Here is a 22,991-nt window from a genome sequence, read left to right on the forward strand (position 1 = left end):
ATGAGACCCGTTATATGCATTATGGATGAAATAAGCTGAGGTGTTGATTTTACAGACCATTAAAAGTTCATATTGTACAGCAGTCACAGCGGTGAGTACTTAAACAGCTCATGTTCAATTCGGGGAAGCTCTTTGTTCAAGCAAACACTTAAGATCAAAACGTTTCAATCAGACTAGTGTGGTTTGTTACTTTGTGTAGCTTTTAATTAAAAAGTACGATTAGGCTTTGGTGAACATGGGTGGCCTCTGTGATTATGTCCTTCTCCATTATTATGTTAATGCAGTCTGGTTTAATTGTTGGAAAAAAGCATTTAATTCTCCCAGAACGTGCTTGAACTACTGTAATGATGTGCTCTGGCTTAAATATTACAGATTCTCTTATCTTATTAACAGTTTGATACATTAATTAAGGGAACTTTTTACTTCCCAGAAACATTAGAAATCCAGTATGCTGGATTGTCATACTTCATTCTCGAAGATAATGATTTTTGTTGATGGGACACGTTATAGATTTGCAGTCTCATCTGAGAAATGTAAATATATTCTCCGTAGACGATTGAAGCTCTGTAGTTCTGTCAAAATTTGCTCTGTGATAGAGGTTGAGTTGAATACGAGAGCCGTTTTCCTCATGCATCCTTTCGATGACTGTAATTTAGCTGCGGGTCTTTGACCTGCGCCGTGAGGGCGGTGTAGGTTGTGCTTTCTCATCCTTAATTAAACCAGCAAATCTCTCTTTCTCGCCTCCCCCTCATCGTGAGAAGAAAAATGTTGACCCGACTGCTGGTCTCCGCTCGATATCTGTAGTATTTTAAAACATATTTAACCAGATGGCTTGGAGGTCCTACAAGTTTGTTTTGATAGTATTTTTAGCTTGTGTATAATTTTATCCATCAGTTTTTAACATGCATTAATATGCAAAGATTGTCGAAGAACCAATTAAGAATGTCAATGAGACTTCAGAGTTGTAAATCTAAGAGCAAAGTGCTACATGGGGAGTTTCAGTTACCAGCAGAGACACTGGATAGATCCTCCTCATAAAGCTACAGTGCCCTCAGGGAGCTCATATTGAGAAACCGTTTACAATATCCTCGTATAGCCAATAATGTGGGGAATGAGCTAGGGATCATAAATCAATGTAATTGTTACTGATCTATCATTTCAACACCACCCTCCTCATTAATACGTAATTAGGAACGGGCCGGTTTGTTGGTGTGTTTGTAGGAACATGCTCTCAGCAGAAGGCAGTGTAGCCCTTGTTCTGTCCTCAGGCTTGTATGGTTCAAACTCTTTAGCCCTGTGTACTTGTTGTTATATGCAAAGATCACAACATAGGATCAAATCCCTGTGATGTTTCAAAACTGAAATGTTACAAATATGTTTGTGATTTGCCCTCAAGCCATCACTACTGAGATCTGTGTTGGCTTTTGCCAGGAGAACATGACACACATGCTGTATTTTAATCAGCAAGTTTCGATTTGTGATGCAGATCCATATGATTCCTTCTTGTCTTTCTGTTTTCATGTACCTTCGGCTTTGTTCCCATATGGTTCTCATGAATTATAATTCACAGGGTTTCTAGGTGAGAAGATTTAAGAGACACTCAAAGAGAAAAATCATGCTGTCACGGCAGGGCTTATTGTAGTGCTATGTCTCTGTAAATGCTCAGCAGCTGAATGGCATTTTTCATGGCTGTAGAGCTTCAGCTTATAACAATACATCTATATGAATACATAAACACAGGCACATGATTTGATGCAAAAACACTATCTATGAATATTCAGTTTTGTAATAAATGATGAAGAGTTTTTTTTATTTAAAATGCCTCAACATATTGTATACTCTTTAAGGGAAATTAAATATGTATATTATATATATATATATATATTAACGCAGGCTCGTATGTGAAATGCCAGCAGCAGCTGTCTTATTAAATTATTGCCACAATAGTGTGTATACATTTTATAAATAAAGAAGAGCATCTTTTTACTGTCTCATATTGTAGCCAATATCAAGATTCTAGTGGTGCCCTGGGGAAACGGCATTACTGTCTACAAAACAGAGGGAAGCATTTGATAGGGGATGTGTTGACTGAGATGCCATGTTGTTATAAGCCTGCATAATGATTTGGCAACAATACATTATGCACTGCATGCACAGATTGATCTTTAGTTTTCTTTTCTTTCTGCACTTTCATTGTCTTATGTATCTGTCTTTGTGTTTTGTTACAATATTTGTGTGCATTAAATTGACATCAGTCATGTTTTGTTGTCCATTGTTAATTAGCAGGTTAATCACAGTAATGTTTTATCTGAAGGGCTAATGTGTGTGCATGCGTGAGATGGAGATGTGTTTGTGTCCTCGTGAGTGTTTTTACTCATTCGACCTTGAAACTGGGTTATTCTGGAGAATGTTTTGCGGAGGCATTTTAATCCAGTCTTTTTCTCATCCCTGTCTCCCATTCTTGTTCGTTTCTGGGACAGGCATGTGAGACAGGCTCTTAACATTGTGCTTTTGCCTCAAGTCATGCCTAGGAAATCCCATCACAAATTTCTTGTGTCTGTTAATCGCTTGATGACTTTGTGTTGTAGTTCCCGACATGGACCAATGGCTCTGCAGTTGACCGAGTTAATAATTGAGGATAAATCTGGGCTCAGTGTTTATTGAATCAGACGATGGAACGGATCCAGTATAAATATGCCTGTAGAGGCCTGATTAATTTCTGCTTACCAGATTCTCTCTGTCCACAGCATCTGGAGTCCCGTGCATTACATTTATCAGTCATTGCTTGTCACACATCCAATCTTCTGTGAAGAATATCACAACACCGAAACTGGAAGATTAAACCACTGTTTAGCTTCTTGCGGCAGGATTTCCCTCTGAGCACCACTGGAATTGCCGTCACCTTATACCTGCAAATCCATTACTCATGTCCAGTAGGGAGCTCTTACTGCTTGAAGCCGTGAGCCACTTATCCATCTCCAGTAGTGCGGCCCAACCCCCTGTTACACAACCTGCCCCTGTGACCCTCCTCTCTGTTGTGCTGTAAGCCAGAAGCCTTCATTTCAATTACCCTTCATCATAGGTGTAAGTAGGCTTGATGATATTTGATTTGTTATTTGCACTTTATTAGTCAGTACTGTCAGTAAACATACAGAGGGATTTGTAAGTATACATGTTGTGTTTAGAACTGTGCATAAGTGTCTGTTAAAATGATAGTTCACCCAAAAATGGAAAATATGGCATCGTGAATAACACTCGTGTTGTGTCCATACAATAGAATAGATGGGTACTGGGACTGTTATGTTACCAACTTTCTTCAAAATATCCTCTTTTGTGTTCTGTGGAAGACAGAAAGCCAGACAGGTATGAAATGACAGTAGGGTGAGAAATGATGACAGAATATTTGTTTTCTTTGTGAACTATCCCTTTAATATTGTTCCAATCTTGATTATTTAAAAAAACATTAGCTGCAACTATTCTGTATATCACTATCCAGATACGACAGTTTTTAATATGTGTGATTATAGATAATAGATTTGCATAAATAAATCATAAAAATTCTAATGAAAGTTTTAGTCACTCTTTTCATCTGCCATTGGTCTGACACACATTGCCCAGAAGGTATTTTACCCATCTGCAATATTTAGGGATCTTGTACAATACCAGACAAAAATCTAGTTATTTATTATAATTTTTCCCACCGTTTAGAACAATAGTAAACTTATCGAAACCCAGTTGTAATTGTGGGATTTATATTGTGATAAATCTCAAATTTATCACAACTATGTTATATTTTAGCATCTTCAAATTTGGCACCCTTTGACAAGTTTTATCATGCAGCTTCTTAAAATCTCACTCTGGAAATTTTTGAGAGTGTTGAAAGAGTTCTCATCTATTAAGTGTTCTTATTGGCTTCTTTTTCTATCTTATTTGGTCTAAGTAATTGGCACAATTATATTTTTGCATATACATTTAAGCATATACAGTATCTCAAAGAAGTGAGTACACCCCTCACATTTTTGTAAATATTTTATTGTATACTTTCATGTGACAACACTAAAGAAACAAAACTACGTTTCAATGTAAAGTAGTGAGTGTACGGCTTGTATAACAGTGTTAATTTGCTGTCCCCTCAAAATAACTCAACACACAGCCATTAATGTCTAAACCGCTGGCAACAAAACTGAGTACACCCCTCAAGTGAAAATGTCCAAATTGGGCCATTTTCCCTCCCCGGTGTCATGTGATTTGTTAGTGTTACAAGGTCTCAGGTGTGAATGGGGAGCAGGTGTGTAAATTTGGTTTTATTGCTCTCACTCTCTCATACTGGTCAGTGGAAGTTCAACATGGCATCTCATGGCAAAGAACTCTCTGAGGATCTGAAAAATGAATTGTTGCTCTACATAGAAATGCCTAGGCTTTACGAAGATAACCAAGACCCTAAAACTAAGCAGCTGCACGGTGGCCAAGACCATACATCGATTTAACAGGACAGGCTCCACTCCATGGCCTCGCCGCAAACAGGCCTTACCATGGTCACCAAAGAAGCTGAGTGCACATGCTCGCCGTCATATCCAGAGATTGTTTTGGGGAAATAGACGTATGAGTGCTGCCAGCATTGCTGAATTGCTTGAAGGGGTGGGGGGTCAGCCTGTCAGTGCACACATGCCGCACACTGCATCAAATTGGTCTGCATGGCTGTCTTCCCAGAAGGAAGCATCTTCTAAAGATGATGCACAAGAAAGCCCGCAAACAGATTGATGACGACAAGCAGACTAAGGTCATTGATAACTGGAACCATGTCCTGCGGTCTGATGAGACCCAGATAAACTTATTTGGATCAGATGGTGTCAAGCGTGTGTGGCTGCAACCAGGTGAGTACAACAGAGACAATTGTGTCTTGGCTACAGTCAAGCATGGTGGTGTGAGTGTCATGGTCTGGGGCTGCATGAGTGCAGTTCATTGAGGGAATACCAGAGCATGCTCCCCTCCCTTCGAAGACTGGCCGCAAGGCAGTATTCCAACATGATAACGACCCCAAGCACACCTCCAAGACGACCACTACCTTGCTGAGCGTAAAAGTGGACTGGCCAAGCATGTCTTCAGACCTAAACCCTATTGAGCATCTCTGGGGCATCCTCACACGGAAGGTGGAGGAGCGTAAGGTCTCTAACATCCAGCAGCTCTCTGATGTCGTCAGGGAGGAGTGGAAGAGGACTTCAGTGTTACCCTGTGAAGCTCTGGTGAACTCCATGCCCAAGACGGATAAGGCAGTGCTGGAAAATAATTTTTGGCCACACAAAATATTGACACTTTGGTCCCAATTTGGATATTTTCACTTAGGGGTGTACTCACTTTTATTGTCAGCGGTTTAGACATTAATTGCTGTGTGTTGGATTATTTTTGGGGGGACAGCAAATTTACACTGTTGTACAAGCTGTACACTCACACCGTAACGTATATCCGAACAGCCTTTGAAATTAGAAAAAAATCTATTTTTCCCTTCCTTTTTGGTTTGTTGTAAATTGGGGCTGTAGGGGGGGCTAAAAATGACTGTCCATTGGACAGTCAGTATAGTCTGTAGTTCTGTATAGTTTTTTGTTGCTTACGTCATGTGGTGAGGAGTTGAGAGGGGAAGAGGAGCCTAAAGATGGGCTAACACACTCAGTTTTAGCCAATCTCTTACTAATCTTGAGTACCTATACAGTAGTATTGCATACGTCATATACGTCGCGATCTATCAGCTTCAAACAATCTCCAAATCCAGCGTTATATCCACTGTTTATATAAAATCCTTCACAGAAATGTCGTGAACAAACACACCCAAACTTCTCTCACTATCGCAAGAGTAACCAGCTGCTGCTGCAGGACAACAGCGCACCCAATCTTGATAAGCGGGTCTTCCTATCGCTCTTCGTTTGCCGCATGGGTGGGCTATTTCTTTGGCCTTGCCATGGGCATGCTTTTCCAGGGAGAATTGCCCAATAAAAGGAATAGGATCCCTGTTACGAAACAAGTTGGAGTGCTGGGGGAGTGTATCAAGCACAGAAATACTATATCATACTTACAACTCGTCTATAAACAAGTTGACCATGTTAAGCATGGGAAGCCAGCACGTTTAACAGGTTAAAGTCAGAATGCATGAAATGTCAAGTTAGCTAATCTTTAATGTTTTTTATTAAAGATTACAAGTGAAAATGAATTATAAAAAAAATATATGCTGTGCACAGATACATTTTTTCTAATGATCACTGCAACATTGTTTAAAACACTGTTTGATTTCATGGTGACTTTAAAAACATTTTAGCCAAGCGTTTCCAAACTGGGTTTGTACATGTACTTACTCTATATGATTCCAGGTCTAATGTAAATAAATGTTTTTAATTAGCTCACGCTATAATGTGAAATGAAACGTGCAATGAAATCATTATGTTATTTTAAATGATCAGACTGATATATGGAGCTGTTTCAGCGCTAAAAGATGCCGGACATGAACCGCATGCGGTGAGTGAAGTTGTTGTCTGTGTCTTGTTGACAATGTGCTTTAGTTCAGCCTACCCCTTCCCCCCTCACGCGCCATATGATTTCGGAAGTAATCATACAGCTGTATCTATCTTCTATAAATGTGATCAAACTAAATACGACATATGCAGTACTACTCTATAGGTACTCAATATTAATATGAGATTTGCAGAAACCCTGTGTGTTTGGGCCGCTTAAACACCCTCTTGCCTAAATCTCCCATTTTCTGCTCTCAAATTCTCTTGACCTTCCCCTATGAGCACAGATGCTGATCAACACACACCGGGGTGATTAAAACAAATCCACCTTTCAAAATGCGCATAATGACTTGCAGTCACCTGCCAGGACTCACCTGCTCTTGTTTAGCTTGCGTTTTTTTGGCACTGGTCGTACACACTCTCGCTCTCCAGCAAATGACAAACACTTTAATCACACGTTCACATTCAAAATCACAAACAACCCTAATTACGCCTCCCTCCCACACACACACCTGATGCTTTATTCAGAGACCTCTGCTAATGGCAGAGACTAGAGCGACGTGTTATTGTTCTGTTATTGTTTTCCTGATGCTTTGAATAAGTTACTTCATCTAAACCATTATTTTGAGTCAAAAGCCTCAGCTAATGCAGACATTTGTTTGCGTTGTAATAGGCTTGTGTTTGCTTTCTGAAGTTACTGCCATTCTGTTGCTTGAGAAATGGCTTCAACTGGGATTCAAATTGCCATGGAAACAGTAAAGAATTATGTTGTGTGTACAAGGTAAAAAGGAAACCGAAATCTAAATTAATTGCGAAGTTGACATGTGATTTTCGGAGCAATAGCATCATCCTCTCTCTGCTTCCTGCTCAGCAGAATGATAGCATTGGATGTTGTTTATATATATGTGTGTGTGTCCGTGTGCGTGTAAGGTTTATGCGGTGTGCTGAAATAAGAAGGTACATACACTCATCTCTCTGCCGCCATTCTGTTCTCTTATTCATTAGTGTGGGTTGAACAGATGTGGCTGTCTGTTTGTAGCTAAATCACTTTTATTGCGACTCAACTCACGGCAATTCCGCAGCTTCTGCTAATTTAGCAAAAAGATTGTTACACAAAGTACTGTGATACGACTTGTGTGCAAATAGAATTTGGGGTGTGGAAGAGTAAGCTGGCAGATGCGGAAGCATTTGTCAACCTCAGTTGTTGGCCATTTTTACGAGCATACTCGCTTAACATCTGCACGCTTAAAAGAGCAGTTTATTACAACTACAGCAGAAAAAAATTGAGGAAACTCCATTTTCGATTAATTTAAAGTTTCCAGGATATAATGTTGATGATAAACTGTAACATTGCAGACATTCTGATCACTCTTTTACATGGTTGTTTTTGACCTAATGCATGTGATTGTTAATGTGATTATTTGTATCTTAGCATCAGTCGTGTTGGTGACAAACTGTAAGATCTATAACAACGCAAGCTGCGATATCTCTGCAGACAGGCAACTGTTGGCCGTGTTAAATCCCAGCATTCAAAGGGGTTTTCATGATGAGAGCATCTTGGCCTTCTACTCTCGCTCCACACAACCTCGGAGAGAAGCTCTACACCAAACGATTCGGTAAGCAACCCTGGGTCAATAACTCCACGACCTAGACAAGTTAGCTCACAAACATTACTGACCTCCCCGTGTCAGCAATGTTTTAATACACTGATTGAGCCATAAGACCTAAATTATTTTATACTCGTGCCTAATTAAACTGCACGCAAGCGGAATTGGCTGTCCGTGTTGTGCTCTCTTACTTTCCCTTTAATTGGCTGAACAGACAGCGGTGATGAAGCTCTTTTGGAGGCTGGTTTAATTAGATAGTCCCTATTTAAAAGCCAAATTAGGGCAGCGCTGAGAAAGGTTTCCTAATGGAAACCAGTGACGGGGAAGTATGAGCTCTGCTTGTTTTAGATTAAAGTGATTTGGAACGCTGTTCTCTTCCTCTTTCCCGCAGGTCATCACTGTCAGCTGTATAGGTCTATTATTCATTCTATTCAGTAACAGTAGATTAATGAGAGGAATCAATCCAGATCTTCAATACTAAACTGCACAAACACATTTCCATTTGCTGCTCACATCGCGCCAGCAGGTCTTTCCTTCTCTCTCCTGCGTATGGCAAGCTAAATAGCTGCGAAATTCAATTAGGTTTTAGAATGAAAAATGATTTTAGCCGTAATTGCTGCCTGAGCGGGTCTAGGTGCGAACTTTGCTAATTTCATGCCTTTAATAGATTGGACCGGCCAGCTCTGAAAACTCTAGTTATAGCATTTAAAGCAATTAATTACTGACAAAATCAACCTTTAGCATTAAAAGGATTTAAAATAGCTTTCCTGGATTTTTATAAATTAGTTTTTGTCATCACATTTTGCAGTGTAACAGGTGTGTATACCTGCGGTTTGTGTGGTAACTGTTTTTTGGTCACAGGTCCCAATGCTAACTGTCAGTTCGTGATGGTGGGTCTGGCATCTCGCTGGATCTTACTTCATCAGATCACTCAACACATGGTTGCATAGGCCTTCAGACTTCAGCAGCCCCACAGAGGACCACGGAGAAGGGGGAATGAGGGTATATACATTATATATACTGTATACACACTGTGTTAGCAGCATTGAGATAATTATAATAAGAGATGAGATAATATATGAGCAGATCATGTCCACGTTGAAATAATTGTCCACATTGAAAATAAATAATAAAGGCAAAAGCGATCACACAAAAAGGCTTCCTTCTAAATTTGCACTTCATCTAAACATTTATAACAAAAGACACCCATATTTTCAAAAGCACTTTCAAAAGTTAAGACTTCAGACAGTCCACAAGAACCATTTAGCAACTGCTTTCATAAACTTTGATTATCGTGAAGTTTGGTGGTCTGCCCTATGTAGATCAGCTCTCTATACTCTCAACAGCGGAGGGGGGAGCCTGGGGTTTAGAAAAGCCTTTGAATAGGAGCCTGACCTAGATACTCTTTCTTACAAATAGACCGAGGGAGAGGGAGAGAAATGGAAAAACAGTGCATTTGTATGGAGCGAATGGCAGAAATGGAAATATCTACATGGTTGACTTTTGTTTTCTTAAGCTGTGTTCATGGTAGGATTCTGAACATGGATTAATTTGAGAGCAATGGAGCAGGAGGGCTTCATTTTTATTCTTGTTTAGTCTCTAAACACACCGCAACACCAAATAAGCATTGGACGCCCGAAGTGAGCCGTTATCTTGATTTTTTTATTGGCATTGGCGGGCGATTCATCAGCTCCTATGCAAAGTCTCTGTGTGTTTCACGGTCGGCTTAATAAATATAATAAATGTACTGCATCCCCTTAATCAGGCCGGTCACCTCAGTGGGGTTCTCACAATAATAGCTTTATGTTTATCAGGAAGTGTGCCGGTGTTGAGGGGAGTTAGAACCCTTGTTAGTGTCTGCAGGAGTTAAACCCACACATGCGTTCTGTCTCTCTTAATGACACTCGGACACTGTTTCTCAGCTCTAATGGACATTGTATTTCTGGACCAGAGGTGATGTAACGAAGTGGGCAGTGCACTCATGCTATGTGAGATAATCAGAAGTCAATGAGATGCTCAGGTCTGTCCTCTCACTGTCAGACTTTCACACAAATGAGACTAAGACGAGACATTCTTAAAGTTTCTCAGACTTTGTTGAAAGAACTCACACAATAATCTTTTGAAGTACAGGAGAAAGTTGAACATGAACGTGTGCCATAACTACATTTTTTTCCTAGGAAATATTTGAAGCGCTCCAACAGAAGAGGCCCAGTAAACTGTAATTTATATTTAATGCTGAAGCAGAAGCTTGTATATGCAAAACAACTGTAACAAAACTGCAGAGTTGCTCATGCAATTGGACCGGTATTATTGCCTCCTCAAATTAAACGGGGAAAGCAGATTGTGTATTATGTACAGAACTATGCAAAGTCTTAGGCATGTTAGTACTTTCACCCGAATAAAAAGGTTTTAAGGCAGATATTTACATTTTTTGCAGTAATGTGTCAGTTAATATCAGTTTACAATTTGAAACATTTCACTTGCCATTATTTGTAAAAATCCAGTGAGATGGTCCCACGATCATCAAGTCAGCAGCCATATCACCCTGTAGCCCAAGGCTGGTTGCCCACTGAAGCTAAGCCTGGTCAGTAACTAGTAGGCTTAGCCTGGTCAGTAACTGGATGGGAGTCTCACCCTGGGGTCTGTGTCGGTCCGAATGCCCCAGTGTAGTGATGGGGACACTATACTGTCAATAAGCACCATCCTTCGGATGATAACCAAGATCCTGACTCTCTGTGGTCATAAAATCCCAAAACAAGGCCAACTAAATCAAAAAGAATTGTGGCATTGTCTCCTATAGGCGCTAAGAAACTATCCCCAAAAGCTGAAAATCTATGTGCAAGTCTATCACGAAAGATGCTTTAAAGTTTAAACAATGCGTTAAAGGCTAGTCACACCAAATTTAAATTTGATTTAGTTAAGTAAGGGATAATGTATAGAAAGCCGGTTGTTATCTCAGAAAGTTGCTCCGACAGTGTGATCAGGACCCGACGCGAAGCTGAGGGTCTTGTATCACACTGAAGGGGCTTCTTCGTGATAACAGCCGACTGCTTGTACATTATCCCGCTTATTACACGGTTACTTGCCACATGAGAAAAAAACAGAAAATATTTTATTAGCTCATTTTTACCGAATTCAGACCTTCCGCGAGGAAAAGCCGGTTAGTTTCGGTTTTAAAGTAAGAAATGATGTTCAAACGTCAAAACAAGCAAATTGGTTTAATAATTCGTAGATATAATATCATATTTTTTATTAAAAGTTATTAATTAATTATTATTTTTGTGTATTATTAAACTGCCCCTCTCAAAATGATTTGCAGCATCCGGGTTACAGGGTGTTATTAGTTTTGAGCGGTTGTTATTTTAAAAGAACAACCTTTGGAATGTCGCGACTGGCCAATCAGAATCAAGCATTCAAAGGAGCCGTGTAATAATAGAAGTTAATTGATAAGTGAAATCAACATTATTTTTGAGCGCATACCCACTGCTCAGAATTTTTACACAAATGCCCAAAACTTCACAGTACTGCAGCTTTGCAGGTAAGCTTCTTCTATCGTCTTTGAAACATTGCCACCATTCTTTTGGATTAAGTTTGTTAGTACAAATAATGGCCAAAGGAGTGTTTAAAAATGTAAACTGATATTTACTAATGACACACCACAGCAAAAGATGTAAATTACTGGCCCAAAACCATTTTACTTGGATGAAAATACTAATGTACCAAAGTACTGTATGTATGCAGGCCTTTGTAAAATAAAGCTGTTTACTTGGAGGTTTTTTCATTGCAACATTACTATTTTGCACGAGTCAACGAATTGGTCACTTTGCATATAAATTTAAAGTTTAATTTAAATGAACTTTTAAAAAAGTGCATTTTAATACTGTGTCTATTTATATGTGCCATGTGTTGTGTATGTGTTCTGCATTGTGGTACCTGTAGGCAGTGTATTTATGCTCAACTCCGAAAACACAGGAGAGAGATAGTGTAAAATGACATTTCATATATTATAAGTACTAAGGGCGGCTGCGTGGACATTAAAGCTAATTTATTGAAGTTTAATGAATTGTTAAACAACATGCCTATAAAAAAACTTTGTCCCAAAAACAACTTCAAGCCTTTGCTTTGAATCATGGCACAATCTGTACTCCACGAAAAAGATGAATGGTTGCAAAATGCTTATTAACAGCTGTGTACATTTGCCATAGAAGCATCCCCACAAGGCGCCTGTTCCCTTTCTGTCGGTCTCTCGACGTTGTGTCGAGAACGACAGATGGGGTTCGCCCTTGAGAACCAATCAACTCTGACTACTATAGAAAAGGCCAATGAAATTTGGCGAATGCAATTTGCATGCCGGGCTCCGCCCCCGGAAATCCGGTATAAAAGGAAGCCGGCGTGCAGCATTCACTTACCTTTTGTTCTTCAGAGCCTTCGCTCATGACTACGAACAGAACGAATTCTATGAATTCTTCTTCTTCTACATCGCTGGATCTACGACGTGTACCAGCGGATTGTCCCTACCTGCAGCGACCTTCCCCTGGGCGTCTCGGCGGTTCCCAAGGTGTTAGAGATTTTTTTCTAAAAGGTCCTTTTCAGGACTAACTGAGCATTCTCCAGCGCGGCATGTCCCGCTGTTCTCTTGGGTGCGGCACTCTCATCGAGGAGGGGGATGGACACGATCGCTGCGTTAGGTGTCTGGGCGTCCAGCACGCTGAAGCAGCGTTCGTTGACACATCTGCCCGCACTGCGGGCGGATTGTCATTCAGAAGTTGCGGTCACGGGTGGCTGTCTTCCTACGGGAACCAGCCACCATTTCGTCTGCTACCCGGGCTGTGACATCTGTGGCTACGGCCCTGATGACCACCCACGTTAGCAGCGATAGTGATATGGGGAACTCTGCGAACCTGTGCACCTGTGCAGCGGACGGCTACCACCTGGGGGGAATCGGCCACCCCTACGGTCCAAAGCACGTAAGACTTAGGCATCACTGATGTCGAAAGCTTGCGATGCTGCGGGCCAGGCTGCCTCCTCTCTACGCCATGGCCATCCTGCAGGTCCGCCAGGCCAGGGCGTTGAGAGTGCTCCACGAGGGTAAGGCCGACCTGGGTATAATGCAGGATCTCCGTGCCGCCGCTGACAGCGCTCTACGGGCGACTAAGGCGGCGGCACGGGCCCTGGGTCGGACGATGTCCACGGTAGTGGTCCAGGAGAGACACCCCCGGCTATACCTTGTGCAGAAGAGTGACACCAAGGAAGTCCGCTTTCTTGATGCACTCATCTCGCAGGGTGGGTTGTTGGTAACACCGTCGAGGACTGCGCTCAGCAGTTTTTTGACGGTGAAGCAGACAGTGGCAATTAACCACATTTTTTTCACGCCGCGACTCGGCCGCCTACAGGCCTCCGAGATCTCACGTGACGTCTGCTTCCCTGCAACCCAGGACCCTTTCGACATCGGCTCCGGTTCCTGTGCCCCCACAGGCGGCACCCCGGAAGCAGAGGTCGAGGGGGAAACCTCCACCCCGTCAGCAACCTCCTTGCGAGAAGTGACACTGACGGGAAGACCCCAGGGAGAACAACATCGGGCCCGAACCTTCACAGCCACGGCTCTGATCGGTCGGTACGGGACGACTCCTGCCTCGTCACCAAAGCCGGGCCCTTTTTAGGGCTTGGCGCCCACTTACTCACTGAGTTTTCTGTTCTCCCCGGGTTTACTTGCAGCCGATCGCACACTCCACTGGACTTTGCTCGGCGAACCGACCTCACACCCTGGCGAGGCGTGAGGTCGTACACATACGAAAGCTGTCACCACTCTCAAACCGACAGTGCGTGCCGTTGTCCCGCCAGGCAGGTAGGCAGAGCAAACCTTCCCTCCGGGGACTCCCCACGACATGGTTAGCTCCGCCAGCCGACGAACCACCCCCCGTGGGAATGATGAAGCAGACCGTCCCCTTGGTCACCCTGTCACAGTCCCTGGGAGCTCGAGAGCTGCCCACACTGTCTCGCTGGCTAATGAGGGCAGTCCGTCTTGGTTACTCGATCCAGTTCGCCAGAGACTCTCCCAAGTTTCGGGGCATCATCTCTCCCTCTGTCAGAGGCAGGGACGCCTCCGTACTTCGGGTAGAGGTCATCACCCTTCTGGCAAAACAGGCATCGAGTTCGTCCCTCAAAACCAAGATGTTCAGTGGGTCACGACCCGCACTTCATCGTTCCCAAGAAAGACGGCGGGTTGCCCCCAAAGGCTGCGTACCCTGAACAGAGCACCTTCACAAGCTGCCATTCAGGGTGCTCACACAGAGGCGCGTCCTGACATCTATCAGGTGTCAGGATTGGTTCGTGGCAATCGACCTGAAGGAGGCTTACTTTCATGTTTCGATCCTCCTCGACACCGGCCGTTCCCACGGTTCGCGTGCGAGAGGCGGGCATATCAGTACAGAGTCCTCCCTTTCGGTCTGTCCCTGACCGCCCTTTCTCCCTGAGGGGAGGAAGGCGAGCAGGTACTAAACTATCTCAGCGACTGGCCTATCTTGGCACACTCGCGAGATCTGTTATGTACACAAAGGGACCTGGTGCTCCGGCACCTAGGTCGATTGGGACTCCAGGTCAACCAAGAGAGGGGCAAGCTCTCCCCAGTGCAGAGCATCCTCTTTCTCGGTATGGAACTCAACTCTGTCACCATGTCGGCGCACCTGTCCGCAGTTGTGCCCAACCAGTGTTGAACTGTCTGAAATGAACATTTTAGGCAGACAGCGGTCCCCCTGAAACAATTCAGAGGCTCCTGGGACACATGGCGTCCTCGCGGGTTAATACCCCTCGAGTTGATGCACATGAGATCGCTCCAACACTGGTTTCAGAGTCGAGTTCCGAGGAGAGCGTTGCACACCGGCAGCAGGCGCATGGTGATGCCGCCCTGCTGCCGACGCACCATAACCCCTAGTCTTTATGACTTTTTCAACGGACTCAGGTCCCTCTGAGCAGGTTATGAGGCAGGTCGTGGTGACGACTGAAGTCTCCCTGCAGGGGTGCGGTGTAGTGTGCAACGGGCACGCAGGTGGGGTGTTGGACGAACCCCAGCCTGCGCTGGCATATCAATTGCCAAGAGTTGTGGGCTATGCTACTTGCACTGAGCAGGCTACGGCCTCTCGTGCGAGACATGCACGTGCTGTTCCGAGGACAGCACTATAGCTGTAGCGAATACAGATCGTCAGGGTGGCGTTCGCTCACAGCAGCTAAACACAACTTGCTCGACGCCTCCTCCGGTGGAGTCAACAGGTGACTCGTTCCCTGCAGGCCACACACCCCGGGCAAACTGAACTAGACAGCCGACGTGCTTTCTCGCCAGTTTATGCCTCGTGGAGAGTGGCGACTCCACCCCCGTGCAGTCCAGCTCATTTGGAGGCTGATTCGGGTAGGCCCAGGTAAAACCTGTTCACCTCCCGTAACACCACCATTTGCCCGCTTGATAGTCCCTGCCCTCGGCACGGATATCCTTGCGCACAGCTGGCCGCGGGATGGGCGGAAGCACACCTTCCCCCCCCAGGAGCCTTCTTGTACAGACTCTGTGCAAGGTCAGGGAGCAGGAGCACCAAGTGTTATTGGTTACACCACACCGGTCTAACCGCACTTGGCTTCAGAGCCGATGCTCTGGACAGCGACTCCCCCTGAACCATTCCCCTGACAGAGGACCTGCTCTCTCAGGGGAAGGACACGTTCTGGCATCCCAGATCAGACCTCTGGAACACCCATGTCTGGTCTCTAGACGGGACGAGAAGATCCTAAAATGGCTACTCCCCCTATACGGCTGAGACCATCACCCAGGCTAGGGCCCCATCTACTAGGCGGTTACACGCCTCTAGACGGTGCCTCTTCTCGTCCTGGTGTCTTTCTCAACGAGAAAGACCCACTGAGGTGCTTGATCAGGATTGTGTTCCCCTTCTCACGAGACTGGAGACTAACATCTCCCTTCCACACTGAAAGTGTATGTAGTCGCTATTGCCACTCATCACGACTCAGTCGGTGGAAAGTTTCTAGGGCAACACGACCTGTTCACCAGGTTCCTAAGCAGCGAGAGGGCGGAATCCGCCTCATCTCCGCTCCATACCCTCTTGGGACCCTAAGTGGTCCTGGGGAGCCTCAGGGCCCCCCAAAGAGCCCCTCGGAGGTTCCGATCTTCCTCATAGAGTAAGACGGCCCTCCTGACGGCGCTCACTTCCTTCAAGAGGGTAGGGGACCACCGAGCATCCTCCGTGTCCCCGGATTGCCTTAAACTCGGCCCTGGAAACTCTCACGTTATCTTGAGACCCAGGCCCGGATGCGTGCCCAAGAAGTTCCCACTACTCCCTCCGGGGCCAAGTGGTGAACTTGCAGGCGGTCCCCATAGGGGAGGAAGACCCAACCCGATTAGTGTTGTGTCCAGTACGTACTGGACCGCACGCAGAGCTCTGAAGCTCTGACCAGCTCCGTGTCTGTTGGAGGACAGCAGAAGGGGAAGGCTGTCTCCAAACAGAGGCTGGCGCACTGGGTCGTGGACGCCGTTACGACGGCATTACGATCTCAGAATCTCCCATGCCCATTGGCAGTGAGGGCTCACTCCACACGGAGTTTAGCCACCTCCTGGACACTGGCAGAAGCGCCTCTCTAGCAGACAACTGTAGAGCTGCGGGTTGGGCTATGCCCAAACACCTTTGCAAGGGTTAACAACCTTCGCGTAAACCCGGTGTCAGCCCACGTCCTGCGTGGCGACATGTAGGACTGGCATCCGGGGGGGCGTATGCCTGCGAAAGCACCTTTCCACCCTCTAACAGGTTGGGTCAGTGTGCTATTTACCTTTTCTTCTTACCCGAACACATCGCTAAGAAACTGGTACCTCACCAGCCTCCCTTCTTACCCAGACACTGGTTAAGAATAGGCATTCCATCCATCACCAAACAAGCATCCCCTGGGGGCTGGCTGGGCAGAGCAGCCTTCCCCCTTAGGCCGGGATACCATGTGAGCTATCACAGATAGCTCTAACCGGACCTAGTGCTACCGGACGTCTGTAACACCCCCTCCTTGGGCTGTTCCGTCTGATGTATCCTCATGAGAATGGTTCCCACTCCTGGTAACCCATGAGCTTCCCCAGGTGGGCCTCCACCTCGCGGTTAACTACTCAGTCCGCACGTTCCATGCGTTCTCCTCCAAGGACGAGACCATACCTATATCCACCATATTCCTCCCCACGGGTAGGAGGTGGCCTCTGTAGCGCTTCTCTGATTAAGAGTCGCGCTTACCCGGTGTAAACTGATCCGGACGGCCTCTCGCCTATAGAGAGCTAAGGCCCCGTCCGTGAAAGTTACCGGTCAGGGCTGTACCCATCTTTCTCCAAGAAAGCTCTGGAACACCCCGACCACCACACTGGAAGGTTACAGTCTCACGAAAGCTTTGAGATGACACGCCCAGGCTTGTTACCGTCGCTTCGCTGACATTGTGACGCGATACAGCGTTGTGGCGTTTTCCATAGGCAACCCCATCTGTCGTTCTCGACACAACGTCGAGAGACTGACAGAAAGGGAACGTCTTGGTTACGTATGTAACCTCAGTTCCCTGATGGAGGGAACGAGACGTTGTGTCCCTTATGCCACGAACACGTATCGTATTCTGCTGCAGTTTGAGAGGTCTCAGGCTCTTCAGAACAAAAGGTAAGTGAATGCTGCACGCCGGCTTCCTTTTATACCGGATTTCCGGGGGCGGAGCCCGGCATGCAAATTGCATTCGCCAAATTTCATTGGCCTTTTCTATAGTAGTCAGAGTTGATTGGTTCTCAAGGGCGAACCCCATCTGTCGTTCTCGACACAACGTCTCGTTCCCTCCATCAGCGAACTGAGGTTACATACGTAACCAAGACGTTTTCAGCTGTAGCCATAGCAACACCACTTTTGGCACTGAGTTTAGAGATTTTGTTTTCCGCTTTTATGGCCATTTGTTCTCATTCACAGTAGGTATATTTATTAGTTCACATAATGCGTTGTTCTATCATATTATATATAATATTGTTGACATATTGTGTCGAAATGAATACAACAGTATAATTTGAGTGTTTGCCTATTAGCTGAATTAATTGTGTGCCATATAGAGTATGAGAGACAGAAAAACAATTCTTAAAAGTTAAATCCAAGGCACTATGCACAAAAAATATTTTATTTATATTGTTATTTGAATGTAACAGTAATTGTTGTTAGTTGTTAAATTCTTGCAAAATCCTGCCTGTGTTTTTAATACTGCGAGATGATGTATTTTCAGATGATATGCCTGTATAAAAAAGTGTATGTCTGTATTGCGAGCAGTGTAATATTTAAGATGTGAGTTGGGCGAGTACATTAGTGCGGAGCGCCCTTCGATTGCCTTGAGCTCACATATCCATAATCCTCCCAGCTTATTTTAATGTATCTTTATTAAAGGCAAGGTGTCCGATTTCTCATAGCCGTTGTTGGTGTTCAAATCACCAAAACAGACACACTCCTACCCCATCTTTCGCTTTCATCAGCGAAAACTCTTAAAACTCTTTTTTTAAAAGTCTGATCAACTTTGTTTTCTGGTGCTCAGAACAGGTTTTTTTCACCTGTAAACCTGGAGTAAGCGGTACTTTGAGTAGCGAGGGGAAATTGTTGACACTTTTCTTACACAATGTTTTGTGGTCACACCAAACTTGATACTTCTTTTGGAAATGTTTTGACCGAAAATAATGAACAACATATTACGGCCGGTTAAATAATTAATTCATAAAACAAACTGCATACATTCACACGTTCATAGGTGCCTGAATGATGATGACATCACTGATAAACCCTACATGCACACAACTCATATACGTTCAGGTGTAGTCACTCAGACATACAGCACATGCAACAAGCGCTCTCCTCCCTAAAAGATTTTTTGCTGCCAGCCTTTCCGGCTTTTATCCTTGTCCTAAATTTTCACTGTCTAGCAAGGAGAGAGAGAAACTTGTCTGTTTATCATTCATCTGCAGATGATTGAAACCGCTGTCTCCCTGGCAGACATGAGCTTGTCCTATTTTCTCAGTTTTTTCCTTCTGTTTCTCTGCGCCAGTGTAGAGTAAGTAGTATCCCAGGGTTGACCGACAGGGAGAAGTGAATGGTTTGCAAAGAAAGAAAGAAGTTTAAAGAAAGAGGTTTGACTTCACATTTTCTCCTCTGTATGATCCGACACGTCTCTGCTTGAGAGGGTGATGAGAGTTGCAGGTGATTGATACAGTGAGTGAAACTCAGAGATGGGAACAAGTCACATATGGCCAAGTCCAAGCAAGTCTCAAGTCTTAACTATCAAGTCTCGAGTCAAGTCTCGAGTCACAGTTTAGACAAGTCAAGTCAAGTCAAGGGTTCACCCTAAGCAAGTCAAGTCAAGTCCTGATAAGTTTCAAGTCAAGTCAAGTCGCAGTACTAAAATAAACAGAGGTTAATTTTTTAGATACATGTTTATTTTTGCACAGAAAAGATGAACTTATATACATACATTATGTTTCTTATTCACATTGCTATATATGAATTATATGCATATCTGTGCAACATTAATATCTGAAAATAAAAGTGTTGCTTACACAAAAGAAATCCAGTCTGAAATGTATAATAAAATCTAATTCAATTTAATTGCAACGTCTACACAGAAATGGAAATACTTGTATCTGAGAGAATGCATTTATACAGGCTATGAAGCTTATAAACTAAGAATTGTGAATGAAAACTTGACTATTGTATGTTTTAAGTATATGATGCTGTAATACTTGTGCTGTCCATTAATGTGAACAGTAGGCCTATAGGGAATTTGCATCTATTGATGGGAATCCCGGATCATTTTATTGACTTCGGTATTGAATCTTGTTTATCAAAATGAACGAATCTTTTTCATTTCGGTAGAATATAAATAAAATGTATGTTAATATAGCCCAGTGATGAAGTTATGATGCTTAATCGTCATCTCTGCGGTGGACACGCAGTATGCACGTTTCATACGTAATATATAATCTGAGAATATTTGTTTTCTATTTGAACTGGTTTCATTATTTTACAGCACAAAACGTTTTGCTGTTATTGTGAGTATAAATTTTTTTTTGACATTTAACAGATTCGAACTATGAAATTATTCTCGTCAGTATGACCGAAAAGTTTTTAAAGAGTTTTTTTAAGTTTAAGTTCAGTTTCCTCTCTATCGTAACTGCTCTACAGTAATTGGCTGTTTCACCTTGTTTGGCGCGGTTTGAGTTGAGCAGCGTTAAAGGCACAGGCGCTGTAGTGCTGCCGAGTCACAATAATTATTTTAGGTAATTTCATTACTTTACAAAGTTCAAGTCATTGTCGAGTCTTCCATTTAAAGTCAAGTCAAGTCTCAAGTCACCTGCTCTCAAGTCAAAGTCAAGTCAAGTCATTTTCTTACTTCAATCAAGCAAGTCGCAAGTCCTGAAAATTGTGACTCGAGTCAGACTCGAGTCAAGTCATGTGACTCGAGTCCCCCACCTCTGGTGAAACTACAGTACTGTGGGACAGTTTAAACAAGTGTCTGGTGTGTTTCAGAGGGTGTTTGATGTGGTCTTTCCAAGGAACCCAGACCAGAGGAGACACTTCAGTAAAAATTCTGCTTGCTGCCAGAGCCAGGGCTTGGACTTGCTTACGGAACCAGCAAAGGAGATCTGGTCATTTGCAGACCTGTGTGAGTCACCTGTAGTATACAGTACCTAAATACCACTCTTACCTCTTTTTGTATAAATTACTTTCTTCACTCAGAAAATCACAGTTCAGAGTTTTAAGTTTTATTACTTTGCACTATAGACCAAAAGTGCTGTGTCTGAATTTGATTTTTATATATGAAATACGGTAGATGAAACCCATTTCATAAATTTGCTTTCCTATAATGAGCACTTCATATACGGGTCAGCAAATGAAATTAAAATGTCCCATAATATGAAGAATGTAGGAACTATAATAAAGTGTGATGGACGGTGTGTGGAAATAATGTATATGCAGACAGCCATGCGTTGTAGCACAGGGGTGTGTTTGTGCTTGCAAAAAGCTATTTGAATGTTCAGATATTGTCTACTTTTGAACCTAACTGCTTTGCCCATCTGCATTTTGTTTTCTGGTTGAGATCTGCAAAAAGCGCAATAGTTTGGTTTTTGTTAGAGAAAGACACTAATGAATTCTCTTCAAAGATCGTTGCTCTCCACTGTATTTGACTGTATAATTTGCAACTTGTTTGTGAATGTTTCTGTTCTGCAGGTTTGTCATAATTATTATCAAGGTTACTGTGGATACAGAAAGCCCACATTAAGGCACAAACAGTGTGTAAACAAAACACACACTCACTTCATTAAAACAGACTGTTTGCTAATTATGGAATGTAGAAAAATGCACCACGAACAAGTCCACAGGCACATCCTTATTTGTGGTTTATTTGATGACCAGGGGGATAATGGTGATCACTGAACTCAGTGAATTCTGTCTCCGATTGTAATATACAGAAAGATGTGCTTTATTAATCTCTGTTGAAAAATTGACAAATGGATTGCCGACAGAAGTAATTGTCCCGTCTTTGTTATTTTTTTGCCTTTAATCCTTCAACTGTTACAAAAGCAGCAAAACGATTTAATGTGTTGAAGAATAGTCACAAATTGCTTCTGTGAAGAGAAACAATGGTTGCAGGTTGAATCTTACCGGAGAGGATTGACATTCAATTGACAGAACGCATGAAGCAATGTTCTACATCCCAATTTACAAAATGTCCTTAATGGAATGTAAGATATGTAACAGTGCGCCTACACACTACAGTGACCTGAAAAAAATGTTTGACTGTTAAGCCACACATTAAAAATTATGAATGCTATTTTATTAGATAAACTATCAAGTGACATGTATTTTAAAAATGTATGTTCCTTGAGTAGATAGGTAATAAATTGTAAAACAGAAAAGTATTTTGACTATTAAGTGTGTACTTCAGACATCCAGTTGTTTAGTATTATTCCACTTCAGCATGAGTCTGTTTACACCGGTATTGTCATGCAAGCTGAATGTCATCTCAGAATGTTCAGGATCTAAGACAACTTTATTGATTTATAGTAGCAGCTGTTTAGTTTGGATACAACACAATCGATCACTGACATGGGTAGAGGTGTTCGGAGGATGAGGCTGTTACAGGACCTGATGCATTATTCCCTTTGCAAACATGTTTTTTTCATGATGTTCCTTTATTACTGAAAAAATGGCCCACACATCGTCCCAAAAAAATTCAGTAGTCCTTTTCATGAACAGCATGATGAAGGGCAACACTCTCTATGGTTCTATAATATAAACATCATTCGATGTTTATATGAGGATCTGAAGCACAGGAGCAAGATATATTTCCACTTCAATCATCCTCAAAAGAACCGGAGTCTTATTCTTCTTGAAATCTTAATGACCCACTACACACACAGTTCAGGTATTACAACATTTCATGATGCATTTCGGCTTGTTTGGATGACAAACTTGGCCCGCCTCTGCATTAGATGATTTATTAGGTTTTTGGTGCCAATGATGAATATTATTATCAATTTCTCACCCTCTGGTCATTCTACACCTGTTTGACTTTCATTCTTCTGCAGAACACAAAAGAAGATATTCTGAAGAAAGTTGGTGTCCCAACAACAATGCCCCCTTTGACACTAAACCAGTATTCCTCAAAAATTCTTCTTTTGTGTTAAATCTTTTTTAACAACAATAACAGGGTAAATAAATGATGACGGAATTTAAATTTTTGGCTGAACTATCCTTATAATTTTTGTTATATGTTACACTTGTACCCAATGTCAGATTAAACCATCTATATGGTTTGCTTCTCTCCACTTGAGTAGTATCGACCTCGCTAA

The 22,991-nt window shown here is 43.1% G+C and overlaps 1 protein-coding gene across 1 annotated transcript in view; it reads left to right on the forward strand.

Moving 5' to 3' along the window:
- ambra1a (autophagy/beclin-1 regulator 1a) overlaps nucleotides 1–22,991 on the forward strand; it is a 44,007-nt gene that overhangs the window by 19,364 nt on the left and 1,652 nt on the right. Inside the window, 6 exon segments of the mRNA XM_056747335.1 lie at nucleotides 4,608–4,628; nucleotides 7,933–8,068; nucleotides 8,070–8,116; nucleotides 8,969–9,109; nucleotides 20,648–20,728; nucleotides 20,731–20,798. Of these exon segments, the coding sequence (XP_056603313.1) occupies nucleotides 4,608–4,628; nucleotides 7,933–8,068; nucleotides 8,070–8,116; nucleotides 8,969–9,109; nucleotides 20,648–20,728; nucleotides 20,731–20,798 (494 nt within the window).

The sequence above is a fragment of the Triplophysa dalaica genome, chromosome 1 (genome assembly GCF_015846415.1).
Source record: "Triplophysa dalaica isolate WHDGS20190420 chromosome 1, ASM1584641v1, whole genome shotgun sequence".
Lineage (NCBI taxonomy): Eukaryota > Metazoa > Chordata > Actinopteri > Cypriniformes > Nemacheilidae > Triplophysa > Triplophysa dalaica.